Source organism: Molossus molossus, unplaced genomic scaffold (genome assembly GCF_014108415.1).
Source record: "Molossus molossus isolate mMolMol1 unplaced genomic scaffold, mMolMol1.p scaffold_m16_p_8, whole genome shotgun sequence".
Lineage (NCBI taxonomy): Eukaryota > Metazoa > Chordata > Mammalia > Chiroptera > Molossidae > Molossus > Molossus molossus.
In genome coordinates this window covers 15,805,341-15,823,825 of record NW_023425402.1, presented here as the reverse complement: position 1 = coordinate 15,823,825, position 18,485 = coordinate 15,805,341, and the positions used below count along the sequence as shown (strand labels likewise).

General features: G+C 40.9%; 1 protein-coding gene across 1 annotated transcript in view; it reads left to right on the top strand.

Moving 5' to 3' along the window:
* SUPT3H (SPT3 homolog, SAGA and STAGA complex component) overlaps positions 1–8,462 on the top strand; it is a 329,066-nt gene extending 320,604 nt beyond the window's left edge. Inside the window, exon 12 of the mRNA XM_036248696.1 lies at positions 8,289–8,462. Within this exon, the coding sequence (XP_036104589.1) occupies positions 8,289–8,462 (174 nt within the window). The remainder of the gene's footprint in view (positions 1–8,288) is intronic.
* The last annotated feature ends 10,023 nt before the right edge of the window (positions 8,463–18,485 follow it).

Sequence of the window (18,485 nt, the reverse complement as noted above, 5' to 3'; positions counted from 1 at the left end):
TTAGAAAATTTCTTTTTAGACAGCTTGATATGGTCATTAAGGAACTCTTTTAGAGTTTTTGAGCAAGGGGTCTACATGAACAGATCCGTTTTGTGGAAAAATAACAGACGATGGCGTAGAGGAGGAGCTGGAATTAGGATGTATACGAGGCAGAGAGACAAGTAGGTGGCTGCTGCAGGGTCGCGGGCAAGGGGCCAGCCTCTGCTAAGGCAACGGCATTGAGAACAGAGACGATCTGATGTAGTCAAGAGATGTTTGGCAGAAAGAGTAAGTAGAAGAAGACCTTGAATGAAAGAAAAATAAAGGATGACAAGTTTGTAATTAGGGTCAATGTATAAAAGAAACAATTAAAACTATTCTCAAGAATAAATTTAGTGCTCAGATGCTTACAAAGAATTTGCATGGGGTTTAAAGACTCAACAAGGAAACTAATTTCAAGGGGATTTCCAGGGGATGGGGTGGGGGGATGGAGGAAGCTGGATGTACAGATCACCTGAACTTAAAAAAAAAAAAAAAAAAGAAAAGACATTCTAGCTTTCTGTTTGAACTTCTGGGAGTGTTTACATATGTGACCAGAAAGTCCCACATATTACTAGGCGGTGTTGATGAACAAATTGATTTTCTAAGCCATTAATGAATTTGGCCATGCATTCCTGCGAGATGACTGTAATCTAACCAGATTTCGAAAACGTTTTCATCGTAAAAGCCGTGCCTGCCGTAGCTCTGTGCTGGTGAAAGTTCCAAACATTACTTTTCTAAACTTTGATGTAAACTTTGATAGAGGCGTCCATCTCTGTGAATCCATCATCTCCATCACCACATGCACCCCCAGGAACAGAAACTACGGGAAGGAATGAGAGCAACCCCGACTCAGACGCCAGATTGTCAGCACTGATGTCCTGATACGTTGTTGGCGAGTGTCCCCTGGTTTCACGGGAACTCGGGCTTCCCGGTGGCAGCGATGCTGGCCGCGGAGACACGCCACGTGCCCTGCACAGTCCCCCGCCTGGGCCGGCGAAACGCGGTCTCCACTGCAGACTTTCTGCCCTTCCCTGCTAAGAGTCCCTCCTTCAGATTTATGAAAGAAAACATTTCTTTCTGTGAAAGGTTTTTGTACCCCCGCATCTGGAAGTGTTTATTTCAGTGGCATGTAAGCTATCTGTGGATTTAGTTAGCACCAGACCCCTTTTGTGTACTCCTGCCTTAAAAATTTTATAAATGATCTCATTGAATTTGTGCCAGTGTGCACATGGTTTGGCTGATTGCTGCATATATCCTTTACCTGCCAGTCACCTTTGATTTATATTCCTTCTGCTAAGCTTTTACCTTCCAAAAATGGTGCCACTGAACTGTCCTCTAAATCATCTCATTGGTTAAATTATTCCAAGATGAGTTGGTATGTTTTTGGTTGCCTATAGACAGATGAATTTATATTTTTCTGCCTTTATTCGTTTCTAGTAAAGCCTTAGAGAGCAGGATTGGCCATGTTATGTCATCGATCTCTTTATTCCAAATGAATACCATCTGAAACGCTATGCCAAGTCAGGACTAAAGTGACAGAGAGTGTTCTTTGGCACCCGCTTCTGTTATGAGATCTTCTTCTGCAAAGCAGTCTGTCCTGTGAACTGAATCTGATGCAGGGACTTTATATTTCCCAGAAAGGGGGAAATAAAGTATCTCCAACAAAATAAGTAACCTCCATCAGAAAGCTGGAGACTTTGCAGGCTTTGCAGAGCCTTGCTAACTCGTGAGCTTTCTGATGTTTCCTAGAGAGGAGCAGGTGGCTTGGCAGTTATTTAAAATGCTGGCTATTTGTGGTGGTGGTTTCTAGGGGTTTCATATTTCTAAAGAGAGATCCTAAAGAGCTAATTCTTAAGAGTATTTGACAAAATGATACATCAGTTGGAACTAGTTTTCTAGGAGTCCATTGGCCATTGAGCTTGCCATTCAATGCAGTGTTACAGGTTGCCAGCCCTCACCCCTGGCAGTAACCTCAACATCACTCGTTGGCTAATGAGAGAACCAATGTCATGCTGATAGATCTTGGCATTAATGATGTATTTTTAAAGTAGGTTTTGAATACTCAAATATCTCACCTAAACAAGCTTTGCGAAGAACTGCCCTTTGTCTGTTCTATATGATGATAGAGGGGTATTTTTAAATTTCCCGATTGACTCGAAATGGTGCAGAAGTGTATAAAATACTTGAATTACACAGATCTCAGTATCATAGTTCACAAACTATTGTAAGCAAAGGATACAGCTTCTAGGCTGCTTGGCTGTGGTCCCACTAAGCCTGGAGGTATGTATTCCAAAAGGCTCAGGAGGCTTCATTTATACTCCTACACATTTTGTGTGCAACTCCCTGTGTTCTGTCAAGGTGAAAGATGTCTCAGGAGTGTGTCAGTCATATTTGCATGGCTTAGTCAGTCATGGCACTGATATGCTTTTCAAAAAAGCATCACGTGTAGGACTGCTGTTGTTAGAAAATCAGCACCAGAGATGTGAGCACCGTATTTCCATTGAGATGTCACCTGTATTTAAAAACAAGAATGTATATACATGTGTATATAACCTTTTAGATAGGTATATTGTGTGTGTATATATGACTACACACATACACATGCATACATATATAGTCTCATTTAAAACGATTGTCTTCTAAGGGTTTTAAAGGTATGATATCATTTAATTACTATAACAAGCTAGAAAGTAGTATGATTATGAATGGAAGGAAGGAAGGAAGGAAGGAAGGAAGGAAGGAAGGAAGGAAGGAAGGAAGGAAGGAAGATTGTCTTGTATGAACCAAAAATTTCCACTGATACTGTTTCATATAATCATTATCATCCTAATAGAATTCCCTAGCAGAGATGACAAGGCTGGTTGGCCAACAGCACCCTCTGAGGACTGGAAGGGAGGCCTGGCCCGACGTCTGCGTGTGGGATGAAGACCCAGACCCACTGATTGGCTTTCTTTGTACCTTCATAGAATCCCGTAATATTTCTGTGTCCATTTTCATGTGTAGAAAATGAATAATAATGTGTTGTTTATAGTTTCAGAGTATCTGGAGATCCATGAACACTGGACTCCTTCCCTGCCCCCCGTTTCTGCCCATGTGTGGGCTAACGGGCCCATGCTAAGGACCGTTTTACTTCCGGTGGTGGTGGCATTACTGACCGCATATGGGAAGTGAGGCTTAGATGCAGAAAGAATATGGTAAAAAGATGAAAAGCTGCAGAAATTGTGGGTTGCAACAACTGACTGCCAAAAGCTTTTCCAGGAATAAGAGCTTAGAGAAGTTGGAAGCTTTAGATTAAAAGGAAAGAATGAAACATGTATTCCATTGCAAACTGGCTTTCATTATAAGTTTCCAACTTAAGGATCAGGGAAGGACCCTTACTCAGAAAAGATTTTTACTCCTGCTTTCACTGATGCCTAAACTTCTACTAGCAGAGAGCATTGTCTTCTCTTAAAATACATTTTGTATTACACATGTGAAAATTCAGACATCTAGATGAGGGGATCTATAATTCAACAAAATTGTTGGGCAATGATACTTTAAGTCGGTGACTAGTATGATCTTTGGTCAATTTCAGTAGGATTTTTACTTCTTATTCAAGACACATGAGAATTTATAGTGTTTCCAAAACTCTTCTAAAAATTTAACTGTGAAATCTCTATTCCCAAGTTATTTCAGTATACAATAGTTACACTTTTCTTCCAACGTAAATTGAAACTTTTTCTTTATTTTTCCTCAGTGGAAAGAAAAATACTGTAGTGTTATGTGAACAAACTCTCCAAGACTCTCCCTAACTTTGGTAGCAGTATTTCTCAGATACTTGTTCGGGAGAATTTTGTCACTGTCTCCACTCTAATCTGAAGACAGCTGAGCACCCATACTTTTTCTAGGGGTCATGGTCTAGAGAAAGAATCATTTTTAGACTTGGCTAGATCTAGGCTCAGGGAGTTTCTGGTGATGGAGGGCATGTTAGGAATCCAGATCCCATCTCTTTCTTATTTCCTTGACTTTCTCTCAATTTTTTTCTTCTTTTAAATCAAGTCCTAAGCTGTGATCCACTTCCTCCAAGATGCTTTGTATTTCCTGGTCTGATCCAAACCTAACGAGGATGTATCGTTAGGTAGACCAAGGACCATGCTTGAATCATTTGGTGTCTCCCCTCAGCAAAATATAATGCTTGTTGCTGCTTTGGAGCCTAACATAAAAGATGAATGAAAGGATGGACAATTGGACAGAATGATGGTCTGAAGAGAGAACAACCTTCCAGTGGACAAAATACAATCTCCTTGATCAGTTTTAGCCCCTGAACGTGGTACGCCCTATACGAATGGACTCTCCCTTACTATGATTCGTTTATAGATCACTGCAGGGCAGCAAAAAGGATGCTATCATTTCTTTATATTTACTATCCAGCATTACTCATTGATTCCTCTGGAATATAAGGCAACATAATGCCCAAGTTACCTCATGAGCACTATTTGTTTTAAAATGAATGTGTTCAGTAGGTAGTTATCTACCAAACATATTGAAGAACCCTTAGCATATTGGGAAAACTATGAAACTTAGCTCTTAGCATCATGCTGAAACCATAATTGGATCGTTCATATACTCAACCAATCAGAAGGAGCTTTGCCGTTCGCTGTAAGGCTTCCAGGATTAGCTTTTAACATGACTCGTCAATTATTTTGCAGAGTGGTATTTAGCAAGTTAGATAATGTGTATAAAAAGAGCCAGTCCTCACAGTTGTTATTTTTATTATAGAAACCAATCTTGTTTACATAATTGCTCTTGATAGCAAATTGTGTGTGTGTGTGTGTGTGTGCGCGCGCGTGTGTGTCTCGAGAAGAGCAATGTACAACTATTGGACTCTGGAATCAGCCTTGTTATAGAAAATTATTCTTTATAATGGTACTTGATGAAGTCAAGTATGATTTTATTCGTATGGCTATTTTATAAGCTTTTGAACTGAAAACATTTAATGAGAACTAAAGTTGATAGTTAATAAATGGTTGTTCTTGAAATGACAACAATTTTAAATACAAAAGTAGAGATAGCACAGAATCATCACTATTCATTCAGAAAGCTTTTGTCTGTAAAGTTTTAGGTGCCAGAAATAATCGCTGGGAAAAGAAGATCTGAAAACCCCAAAATAACAGAACTGTTTGGCTATTGTGACACATCTGTGTGCTAGATGATTATGTATTCTCAGAGACACAACCTAGTTTTTCTAAAAGAGGTACCTTAGTTTGTGCTGTGCTCCTGTACAGTTTCAGACACATTTTTATGATACATTTTTATGCATGGCCATCAATTAGGATAAGAGTCTAGACATCTTGTTTTCAAATTTGGAAGAACTGCTGTTTTTCGGATAACAATCTCACATGCTGCCATGAAATATGTCAGGCTCCACACAGACTGAGGAGTTTTCCTCTCGCTCCATTAAGAAATCAATTCCCAGCATATAATATTTGTGTTATATGGCTAAGTAAAATCACTGGACAGCGTCAGTTTGAAGATGGGGCTTCCCATGTCTCCTTGCTGTAGGATAATTCATCTTTCTTTTTTTATGCCAAAGAAAAGCAAGTATCTACAGGGATACTGTGATTCTATTTTCCTTAGGGAAAAACAGAATTCTCAGGGTTGTAACAAAGGCAAAACAGTGCCAAGGAGTGTGTCCTGATGTGCACTGTCAGCTGAAGGGTGGTGGTTCTGCTCCACAGGCAGGTGGGGGGAAAACTTGGGAAGGAAAGGAGAAGAAATCACCTTCCTCCTCCATAATCAGGAAACCAATTACCTGAGGCTTCTTTTTCTTGAGTGTATGATTGGTTTGCTGCTTCTCACCGACCAGGGAAATCAGGTCCCCTGATGGGCAAGGAAAATAAAGATCAGGTTTAATCCGCATTATTTTGTTAGGAAAAATTCATTTTCCAATCAATTAATCAGAAGGAGTTTGGAATTCCTGGTATGTGGTCAGCACTGGAGAAGAGAAGAAGGGAAAACGTGGACATCTGTAGAGCCCCATCAGCTACCACAGCCGTCGTACACTGAGAGCCAGTGCTCATGTGCATCTCTATCAACCAGCAGCGCCGACACCTGGGAGCAGAAAGGGGGTGTGGAGTTCAGTTGTGGGGGCAACAGTATCTCACTCTGTGGGTAAATGTTACACTTCACTTCATTGATTACAAGTGCTTTAGGAAGTCTTGATGTGAAATACTAAAATAGCTAAAGTCATAGAGACGGAAAGTAGATGAGAAGTTTCCAGAGGTGGGGGGAAGGTGGAATTGTTGCTTAATAGGGACAGTTTTTGTTTGTAGCCATGAAAATTTTTTGGAAATAGCTTAGATACTGGTGATAGTTGCACAGTACTGTACATGTAATTAATGCCATTGAATTGTACATTTTAAAATAGTTAAAATGGAAGATTTTACGTTATATATATTTTACACTCCCCACTCCCCATAAAAGGGCAACTACTGCCCAGTCCTGTGAAGGTCTGTGGCTTGTGCTGCCCACAGTGCCGTAAATGGATCTGCTGACGTGAGAGGAACGGGAGGACCTGGGCTGCAGAAGCTTTAGGGTAAGAGACAAGGCAAGTGGACTCATCAAATCCTTTGTGTTCTAATTCAGGAACCCAGATCTACTCGTAAGTTCACACAGTATCTGCGACAGTTGCACACGGGGGCTGACACACAGTGATGGCTCAGCCCTCTGAGAGTTGGGTGTAGGTAGGTCTAGATGCAAAGTGCATGAAGTGCAGTGGTCATTCTTTACCTTGGCAGGTAGGTGGGCATTAAACACTAGAATTGCGATTACATTCTAAGTAAATATTTAAGGATTGCATTAAATTTTCAAAAAATTGCAATAAAAACTTCAGTTGTATTTTGTCATCGTAAAGCATCTTAAGGGCAAGGCCATCACAACGGCCCTGGACAGCTGGCAGCGGGAAAGGTATACATGCCAGGGTTTGGGCAACATTCCAGAAGTCAATTTTGTGCTTTGAGCAATGCAGACTCTTTTGAATTTGTTACTAGAAGTTGTGGTCAGAATTCTGCCAATAATGATGACATTCTTTGGAACAATTTGAAGGTTATTTATGATATTTTCTGGGTCTGCCCAAGGAAAGATCATCGTGATGACTAGATATCAAATCTGACCTTGCAGCATTTCTCAGACACACGGCGGGAGTGCCACTGGCTAAAACCGTGGACGCCATTCTGTTTAATTTCGAAAAGATACAAGATGAATAAAAAAAAAAAAGAAAAATAGAACCACAGAAATTTCTCAAATAAAGAATAAACCAAGGTCTTTGGAGGAAAATGAAATCAATTTTAAACTGTGCTGTCCAGTTGTTTGATATAAACTATTGCTTGCTACAAATAATGTTAGCAAAAAGCTTACAAAATATTATATCTAAGTTTGGTTCTTTCACTTATAAAAGAAATGACCTTTTCTTGTTAATTTGAGGGGAAAATTGTTTTTCTAAATCAAAGAAAAATTTGAACAAGGAAGTGAAAACATTTGCCTAATTGCGAAGGAGAAATTTCACAGACAAATAATCTTAAAACCAATTTCTGTAGAGAATGTCTTCTGATCAAGGTGTATTATTTTAAGAAAACCATGTCAATGAATCTCTTACTGTATTTGTTGTGTTGTTATTTCTGGAGAAGTGACTTAAAGTCCAAGGAGTGAGCGAGGGAATATGCATTGTTTGAAAAAGTTTCAATTTGATGATTTAATTTTAATTTGGAAAATGACAACAATATTGATTAATTTTGACACATAAACTGTGCGAAGTCTACACTTGTCTCCATCAGGACATGCAGAAGAGAGAAGCTTTAGGGCATAGCAGCCTGGGCAGGGAGGAGGCAGATTTAGAAGCTGGTGGGAAAATTGAGAAACAGGAGAGCTGAGGCTTCAGTGTAGCCTTGTGGGCTCTAGGGTTCAGGGTGCGGGGGCAGGGAGGAGGCAGGGGGCGTCCTGCACCTGGCAGAGGGAGGGCATGATCGCAGGCCCTGCAAAGACGGTGAGGGAACAGACCCACTGGAACAAAGGACGTGAGTTCGTGAGTGCCGGGGACTGCAGGCTGCCACCCAGAAACCCCAGTAGCAGTTTTCTTCTTCCTCTGAAACCCTTTGGAGGGTATTGTCCAAATACTTTCCAAAACGGTAGTGCCAGTTGACTCTCCCACCTACAGTTTGTGAAAATTCACTGTGTTCGTGTCAGTGTCCTTGAAAGTGTTAAACTTCATTACAAGTTTAATAATTTGATAGTGTGCCAACATTTCTAAAATAAAACATTGCAATAAAACGACTGTATTTGAAAAACCCGCGATGGAGCGAAGCCGTGAAAGTCGAAGCGCGAGGTGGCGAGGGACGACCGTGTGTGGGCGACGAATCCTACCTCGCGGACGTTCGTTTATCGCGGTGGAGTCTGGAACTGGTTGACCGTGATGAATGAGGGCGACTGTAAAACCATCCCTGTTTTTAAACTGTTTCTGGAGACTCACAGTGCTGTCTGCCGTGGGCGTGGTGGGAGAAGCCCCGACTCCCCAGTCGTAAGAACACGTCCATGAGTTTCTCTCCATCTACACTGGAGTCGGATGTGCTGCTGAGTCTCAAAGGGGTTAAGAAGATTACAGGAGATGGTAAAAGTGAACATTAGAAGTATAACTCTAGATAAATGTAAAGTTTAAGATAATTGCTATATATATTATATTAGTATAGCATACAGTAAGACAACCTACGTACCTATTTCACAGGATTTGTGAGACTAAAGATACATCACTTCTGACTCCCAAGTTTTAAAAATCAAAATTTGAGGTGGGATGGGAAAAATCCTAAAGTGCATATAGAAAATCAAATATATAAGAGTTTTTAGGAAAATTCTTAAAAAGTGTAATCATGGGGAGGGAATATTAATTAGGCCAAATGTTAAAACATATTACAATGCTATAATAATTTAAGTTTCATGTTGGTATATAAAATAGATTAATTGATCGGCCAGAAAAGGCCAGAAATATACCCAGATATTGATGGTGAATTGAACATACGGTAAATATAGACAAATAGTCTCTAAAATATGTTGGTAACCAAAAAAAAAAAAAAAAAGGGAAAGAAAAAAAAAACCTAAGATATAAAGCAACAGAAAGGCATATTGCATTATTATTTATATTAAGAGGATAATCAGGAAATATCTATTTGTACATATAGTCGATGTCTAAACACATTTGTATGTGCTTGGATTGTATATGCATAGAATTATCTGGAAGGACGCATGAAACTGGTAAAAGTGATTGCCAATCAATGAGTTCAGAGATGGGAAGGAGGCTTACTATTTAATATTACCCTTTCTTATACTTTGGAGCTCTTAAACCAGTTTCGAATATTACCTATTTTCAAATAGTTTAGAGAAAATATTAGCTCAGAATAAGGCAGAGCTGGTAGGAAGTTCTACAAACCAAATATGTCAGTGATTTATCTAAAGCTTTTCACTCAGGTATTTTAGTGTCCTGATAGCTAACGTATCAGGAGTTGCATACACCTACCTTTCTGCAGTTCTTTGCATAGTCCGGGCACTGCAGGCTTGTAGTAAAGACTTTCTGGAGTGTGAAGGTCACTTTCCTTTACTATGGAATGGGCCTAATTTAGGAAGCAGGATTGCATAGTTGGCAGCCCTCTGAAATACTTTCCCCATAGTACCAGTGTGAAATATCATACTTTTGGCAGCCAGGCAAGTTTTATGAATTCATGTGTAGCATTTTTTTTTCCTGTTTAGAATTGAGGTCCCATGCCCAGTGCCTAGCTTTTTAAAATTATCTTTCTGAAATCTTGCTACATTTTTGCACTGGTTGAAATGAATCCTTTTGGACACATTACGAGTTGTTAAAATTTCTAGCATTGGAAAGTCACTGCAGTGGATTTCAGCAGATTTATTTCTTGCTGCTCTTTCAAATTCTCCCTGTTGTTTTGATCCTCCACAGTGTCTCACTCCAGCACAGAGACATGGCATCAAAACGTGTCTTCAGAAAGTAAACTATAAACTAAGCAAGTTTTTTTCTTTTTTAAATATAACAGTGAAGAGAATGTAAACATATACTACCAATAATTTTATTAAATCAGGAATTTTGCAAGCCTATGAAGTCAGCATCTCACTCAATGGAAACAACCATGTTGTATATGTGATTATCTTTTTAAAAAATTGCCTCCCAAAACCATGATACCTAGACCACCCAAATATAAATCAGAACATAATGTAACTGCTGGCCTTTGGCCCACTGTGATCATTAATAATAGTATAGTGTGTGAAACTGATGGAATGATGGTGGTTTCTGAGTGCATGCTTTCAATGTTAGTAGCAGTATTCATTATCTATTGTATCACATCTACTACTGTATCCGTGACTAATAACCCAGAACTGAGTGTCTTAAGGCACCAGTAATCATGATTTCTGTAGGCTGAGTTTGGGAACAGCGTTGTCGAGCGGTTCTGGCTACGGTTCCCCGTGAGGCTGCGGTCAGAAGTCAACCAGGTGTTCGATGTGGCTACTACATGACTACCAAGATCGGTACTGGCCATGGTCAGGGGGCCTCGGTTCTCTATGGGACTGCTAAAGCGTTCATATTACAGGGCAGCTGGCTTATTCCAGAGCAAGGTGGGACCCCCAGTGCCTTTTGTGACCTAGTCCCAAAGGTCACATACCGTTCCCACCAACTCTGGGTCAGTGTGGGAAGGAAGCGCAGAGTGTGGGTACCGGGAGGCAAGGGTTATGAGGCCTTGTGGAAGCCCGCTGCCCCCGCAGCCCAGGGAGGGTCGAGTCTAGCAAAAGAGCAGCGGGGCTCAGTAAACACACAGAAGGCCAAGTCGGGAGCTTCATCTCTTCTCCATTAGTGCAGATGCTGAAAGAGAGGTTATATTATATCCAATAACTGGTGATTTTAAAGGAGGACATTTCTGTTGAAGAAAGACCATAGTCAAACACTGCTGAACATACTTATATACTTCAGGTTCTCCCCCTGCCCCCCACGAACCCTTAAGTGAACATTTTTCTAACATTAGATTTCTGTAGGATGAGTAATGAACTGTAGGGTAATTCAGCCATTGTTTTTAAAAATCCATTTTGGCAAATAAACCTGAGATTCTGCTGAAAGAGTTGAGGTTAACCCCCACTCTCTCAAGAAAGTACTGAGGGGCCCGTGTGTGTCCTCTCTGTGAGAGAAGGCCTCCGTTCTCCATGTCTAGCCCAAACCCGCACTAATCTGCCTGGCCTTAGTTTATCCTCTTTAGAGGACCTCGGGCTAAGTCGGTACAACTGGGATTTGGAATCTGGACTCCAGAAAGTCTGCATTTTTAAACCTCAGGTTCAACCATTCTCTGATTTTAAAAGTAATAACATTTTACATTATATACTCAGAGGTAGATTTAGCATTAGATGAGATAATGTGTGTAAGATGTTTTGGCACAGGGCCCCGAAGAGAGTCAGGACGCAGTAAATGAGATGGCATCACGCCATCCTAGTCACGTCATCGTCGTCCTCACTGTCATGCGCTGACCTGGACCTTCTGCCCAGCTGTACTACACACGAACCTTGAGTCTCCTAAGGTTTCTAAGCTGTTTTTTTAAAGTGGGAAAGACAACTCGTTCTCAGTTTTCTAACCTAGACGAATTTTATACATATAAGTGAAAAATATAAGAATATTACTTAGAGAAAAGCAAAATAGGGAAGAGGTGCTTTTATTTATCATTATTATTATTTTTTAACCTCACCTGAGGATATTTTTCCATTGATTTTCAGATAGGGAGGACGGGAAAGAGAGAGGAAGGAAGGGAAGGAGGGAGGGAGAAACATTGATGTGATAGAGACACATTGATTGGTCGCCTCCCGGAACAACCCCAACCAGGGCCCAGGATCAAACTGAAACTGAGGTATGTGACCTTGACCGGAGTTAAATCCACAACTCTTTGGTCCTCGGGACCGAGGCTCTAACTGCTGAGCCAGACCAGCCAGGGTAGAAGAGGTGCTTTTAAAAGACCACTAGAGGAAGCTCTAGAAGAGATTCAGTGTCTTCAGTAACCAGCTCTTGTGAACCTTAGATGCCTCACATTTACAGTTAGTGTTGAAGGCCAGATGATCGTAAAGATTCCTTCTATCACTAATCATCACTGATTTTGTATTTTTCTCACAACCACCCAGTGGAATATTATCTTTAGGCAAGTTACTTAACTTCTCTGTGACTCAATTTCCTCATGTAGAAAATGTGACTAATAATAGTGCCTTTTCATGGGCTTCTTAAGGAGTAAATGAGTTAATATACGTGAGACCCTCCGAGTGCCTGGGATGTAGTCAGCATGCTGTATTAGTGGTGACCGTGGGGATGATGATGATGTTTCCGATGAAGAAGCTGAGATCCAGGAAAGTTACTTATTTTTTCTGAGGTCACATAGTAGAGCTGGAACCTGAATTCAGGTCTTTTACTAGGCCACATTATTCGCACATATAATTTTCAAATCTTATCATTTATCTATTTTTGAAATATATGATTAATTATCACAGCATTGAAACAACTAGACCCCCAGTCACCTTCTGCCAAGGTTTTACAGAAAAAGGTAAAAAGTGAAAGGATGTGATATTGTTTGTCCCCAGGATTCTGGATGTCTATGGGACATAGCTTAATGCTTTCTTCCAAAACAAGAAATCCCGGAAATAATAAAAAAAATAAAAAAAAAAAAAGAACAAGAAATCCCCCCAAGTCATCACCAGTCAGGAAGGCAGAAGAGAATCCTGCTCAGTTCCCAAGGACTCTGTGGCCGTCTCAGTTTGCTGCCTGTAACAACTCGTTCAGCCTACCTTAGTTATGTCTTCACATTTCTCCCCTACTCGGATAAAGGGAATGGGTTTTATTTTACACTGTACACCAGTAAGTAATGCTCTGGTTTGAAAACAGATTTTTGCTCTCCAATTCTGCAGTCTTTCCCACAATGGCGATTCTGCTTTGAGTGAATACACACGAAGTAAAATCTTATCTTCCCCGATGCAGTTTCTGCATCAGGGTGGACTGTGGCCAGACACTGCAAACGTCATTGGAGCCATTTTAAAAAGATAGGTGGGACCAGAAAGTAATGTGACTACTTTTATTGTTCTTGTTGTTTGTTTTGTTTTCAAATATAACCAGACCGTTAGTCCTCAGCGGCTGTCTTTCAAAACAGAATGTCCTTGAATATCTCTACAGTCCCAAACAGTGCCGCCTTGACTCAAAATATTTTTGAACTTACTCTTCAGAAATTATCTTCAGAGCTTGCAACACATTCTTCTGAAGATTTAGTGGTGACAATTCAATCACATTATTTTATTAACACCAGATAGTTGTAGAGTCAAACTACTACTGACACAAATATAAAAGAAAAATTATGGAATGTGCCGTGTGGCTCAGTTCAGTGGCTGTGTGTAGTGAAACTAAATTAATGCAGAAAATCAATGAAATGTTAGAGGGAAAATGTAAGTATTGAATGGTAATAATAGATCATTATCATTTCTGGATGTCACTGACACACTTCATTGTCTTCAGCCGTGGCTGGTGCGGCTCGGTTGGTTGGGCTTAGTCCCTTGTACCTAGAGGTCGCAGTCTCTCATGGATGTGACTCTGTCTCTCCTCCTCCTCCCTTCCTCGCTCTCTAAAATCAATAAAAGCATATTAAAAAAAATTTTAAAACCGAGTATTTATCTTCATATACTCCTAAGTTTACCTAGTGGAAAAGTTAAATAAAAAGTTCTACAAGAACTTTCTTAAACAAAATTAATGTTCAATTTTTATACTTTATATTATTTTTAAATGTTATAAAAATGCATTATTTTACTGCTCTATAAAGCACACAAGCTTATTAACCTGGTTTTCTTGGTCCATTTATAAGAATGTTTTATCAAAATAGATATTTTAAATGTTATAAAGATGTAATACTGTGCTAAATTAGACTATAAATTATTAATTTGGAAAACACCCATTTTTATCGTCTTTCTAGGCTGCCTTTCTGTGTCGCAACAGGCAGCCGGCAGGGAGTAAGATGCCCCCTGTGCGCATGCGCCGTCCTCGGGCAAGCAGGCCTCTGCTGTAAATACGTTTGAGTCAACATTAGTCCAAATTTAAATGTTGGTCTTTGTGTTTGTACTTATTCTTTTGTATACGTAGACACATTTGAATTTTTTTCAGAAGACTTCTCTTTAGCTTTTATCCTGTTTGGGTATATTGATTTGTGATATGAATGAATGAATGAATGAATGAATGAATAAATAAATAGAGCAAAGGGTACAGAGTCAGAAAAATGGAGCCGAATTCTTGAAAGAGATTGCAGTAGAAGGAAGGGAATTAGATTTCTGGCTGCTAACACTTGGCTCAAGGGGTTTGATTCAGTGATTCCGCATGGTTTCCGTGAAAGAATAGAAGTGAAGAGGCTTGGGCGTAAAAGGCCTTGGCTCTGCCCGGCCTGTGTGGCTCTGTGGATTGAGTGGTGTCCCGTGGACTGAGAGCTTCTGGATCCATTCCCGGTCAGGGCACATGCCGGGTTGTGGGCTCGACCCCCAGTAGGGGGCGTGCAGGAGGCAGTTGATTGATGCACCTCTCTCACATCCACATCGATGTTTCTCTCTCTCTCTCCCTTCTCTCTCTAAAATCAGTAAAAACATATTTTTAAAGAAATCCTTGGCTCCTTCACTAATTTCTCTGAAGGGCCTCAGACAGCTCACTTGACCTCTGTGAGCTTGTTTCCTCATCTGTAAGATGAGACTTTGGAGGACTTGGTTGTTAAAACCCCTTCCAGCTACAAGATTATCATTCCAGTTCTGAATATACTGATTCAGATCTTTTTCCTCTGTGTTCTTCGCATGCAGATTACCTGAATATCCACAAATGTTTAACTTGGAGAATGGGTACTAGTCAGCTCAGGCGCCGTAACAGACACCGCTGACTGCATGCCTCAACGGCAGACCTTTGTGTTCTCCCGGTTCTGGAGGCTGGGAGTCCAAGGTCAAGGTGCTGACCAATTTGGTTTCTGGTGAGAGCTCTCTTCCTGGCTTACAGTCGGCCACCTTCTCACTGTCTCCTAGCATGGTCTTCCCTCAGCTCAAGAGCAGAGAGAAAGATCTCTCTTCTTTCTTAAGCCACCAATTCTATCAGATTAGGACCCCACCCTTATGACCTCATTTAACCTTAATTACCTCCTGACAGCTCTGTCTCCAATACAGTCACATTGGACATTAGGCCTTCAACATAGGGATTTGGGGGAACACAGTGGAAGCTGTATTTGTTCCCCTTGATATTTCTCTCTAGGTCCTCTCTTTATTCCAGATGGTTCGTACTCACTGTCCTCCTTTTTAAGATAAGAAGAAAAAAAACTAAAATTTCATAAGCTTCCAAAATTAGAGAAATAATAAATATACTACCAACAGAGGTGTAAAAGAAATAGAAGTGGAAATGGCATTTTGATGAAACTTTTCTTCAGCATTTTATTATGGAAACTTTTTCACCTAAAACACACAGGCTTACAGAAAAGTTGATGGAAGTTTACAGCGAACACCCATATACCCACCACCTGTATCCACAGTAGTATTTCATTCTTGTTTTGTTGAAAATCAACCCATCCTCCTTTCATCTGCCAGCCATGTTTTTTTAAATCTATTTCAAAGTAAGTTGCAGACACCAATACTTAAGCATGCATATTAACTAAAGTGTTTTTTTACTTTTGAGATAACATTTTCATACAATGAAATGAACAAATCTTAAGTGTATTATTCTGATGAAGTTCTTTTAGATCATTTTAAATCTTGCTATGTTCTAATACATGTTAATTAAGAGTTTTATCATGAAAAAAGGAATACTGTTCTATGGGTAGAAGCCATTTATAATTTATGCAAGTTGTTGAAAGCACCACTATTTAAATCACTAAAAGGGACAGAGCTCAGAAGTGTGAGCATAAAGAAAAATGTCAAAATTGTGGGGTTTTTTTAAAAGGCAAATTGGTTAGGTGATTAGGAAAAGACTGGTTATAGGCATTCAGGTACTTTGTACATGCATATAAATAATTTGCTTTCTACTTTTGCTTTATAAATTTGAGGTCAGAAAAATTGGAAGAAAATGTGTTGTTTCTCCTCTCTACACTCATCCCTAGAAATTCTTTCTCCACTAAGGGAGCATCTCTGGTTGTTCCTGATACATGTTTGTTACCTTGTTAAGGACTGATAGTGAGTCAGTGAATGAGTTCAAAGGAATGGCCATCCCAGAGTCGGAGGGTCCTCCCGAGGGACTCCTTAACTGGTGGGTACGAGACAGTTATGACAGATCTGTAGCAGGGGTGGGAACGTCCGGCCCTCGGGCCGTATAAGGCCCTCAAAATCAACACCAGCTAATATCACACGCTTCACCAAATTAGTCTGACCAAATATAGCAGGCTAATTTTTAAGTTGATAATTTTATATGGCCTGTGAATGATGTCATAAATATCCAAATGGCCCTTGGCAGAACAAAGGTTCCCCACCCCTGTGACTGTGCGCTCCAGAGTGTTAGCGGAAGGGATTCCAGGCAGGTCAGAATGGGCTATTTTATTCATAGGGATGCAACATTGGTTTAGGTGTCTCTGCATTTGTATACATAATATATATGTAACTATAGCTATATATACACTTGTATTTTTATGTACAGACACACTGACATTGTCTGAGCATATTAGGAATATGTCGATGAGCTTCTTTTGCTAGTCCCTGAATTAGTTGTAGATTTTTCAGAACAGTTGCAATTTAAAGTCTGTCTGAATCCACTGGACTCTTAGTTGCTGTTTGTGGTTTATATCTCAGCTCTTTCTGTGTTCACCACTCAGAGTTCACCACTGTCTTAATGATCTATCCCAGCATTTAGCAGTGTCCATGGCTGTTTTTCTCCAAAGTCACTTGAAGTGAACGGGGAAGAATTGTTTGTGCTGGTGACAGTTGGTAAAGAAGGGCTTTTTTTGGTATTGCCCCAGGCTTTGGGGTGTGATATGCTATTTGTCTTTCCAAGCAGGCACTCTTGAAAGGAGGGGGGGAAAAGGCAAACCAACGTATTCTCAAGACTGAGAATTTCTTACTTTGATGTTTGGATAAGAGCTGGCACTGCTGCAGATGGTCTGCCTTTTACGCTCTGCTCACGCCATCCACAAAGGCACGAGGTCTCGTCACACTCCCACCCTACTGCTGATGGTCACCCTGCGGAAATGGCAGTAGATTCATCGGTGACATTTGGCCCATTTATGCAGAGCAATCCAGAGCGACAGACGGGAGCCAGGATCAGCAGCAGGTCTACCATCTGGGGCAGGAGAGATACCGAGCAAGTCATCACCACGGAAGCGCAGCCCGCAGGCAGAAGCATGGGGGTCACGGACTGCTGCAGTAGTCGTCCGCGGTGGTGAGCCCCGCATGGTGGGCCCCAGCCACAAAGTAGCACTGGGAGCCTGTGGCTGGTGACGAGGAATCCGTCCGTCCTGTCAGGAGGTTGGGGCAACCATCTGGAAATGCAGGCAGCAGTTGCTGTGGTGGGTGCAAGAACACGGGTGGCAAGGAGCTCCAGAGAAGGTGAGACAGGGTGACACCCAAAGGGACCCAGCAGCAGTGTCCTAGTGGAAATGGGAACGCAGTTAACAGTCAGTGAAGTGACAGTGTGGACAGGCCAGGGTCTCGGCAGAGAAAGCCACCTATTCTCAGATGATTTTCTTGTCACTCTACAAGGCAGAAGCATCGTGAGACGCAGCCTCATCTAGGCAGGCGGTTGGTGACATCATCCTTAAAAGGCTGAAATGGATGGTTCCATGCTTAGAGTTTTTTCCTTGAAAAGTATAATTATTGGGGCAAGAAAAACTGTTTTGAACTTGGTTTTTAAATTTTACTTTACATTTTCCTGGGGTTTAAGTTCTATTTGCTTCCAGCACGGTCCAAATACCTACTTCAAAGCAAACATTCTAACAAGAGCTTGTTAACAGGAAGGGAAACCAGCTCCTGTGGCTTCTCGTGCACCAGCTACGGGGCACTCACAGAACCACGTTTGTGAGTTGAGCGTAAATGAATCCGAAACCTACAAATTAGATTTCCCTTGAAATACACATGGGCTTAAAACCTTAACGGGAAAAGAACTTGGCAAATCAAATCTGACCATATTCAGTAAAACCTCACTAATTTGCACTAATGACCAAGAGACCCATTGAGAATTACTGAATATTTGCGAGCATGTTAGCATGAGAACAAATACCAAAACAGGGGTGAGGGGATGAGGGGATATGGAGGGAGAGTGGGAGGGGGGAATCAAAGTTCCAGCATCAAACAAACATAGTTTCTGGTACAATGAAGAATGTATTTGAACGGTTACTGGAATGAAACCCAATAGCTTAATGAGTGCCTTGCTGTGGTGCGCCTGCCGCTAGGGAGGCGGCCATGTCATGCAGCGGCCTCAGCCAGCA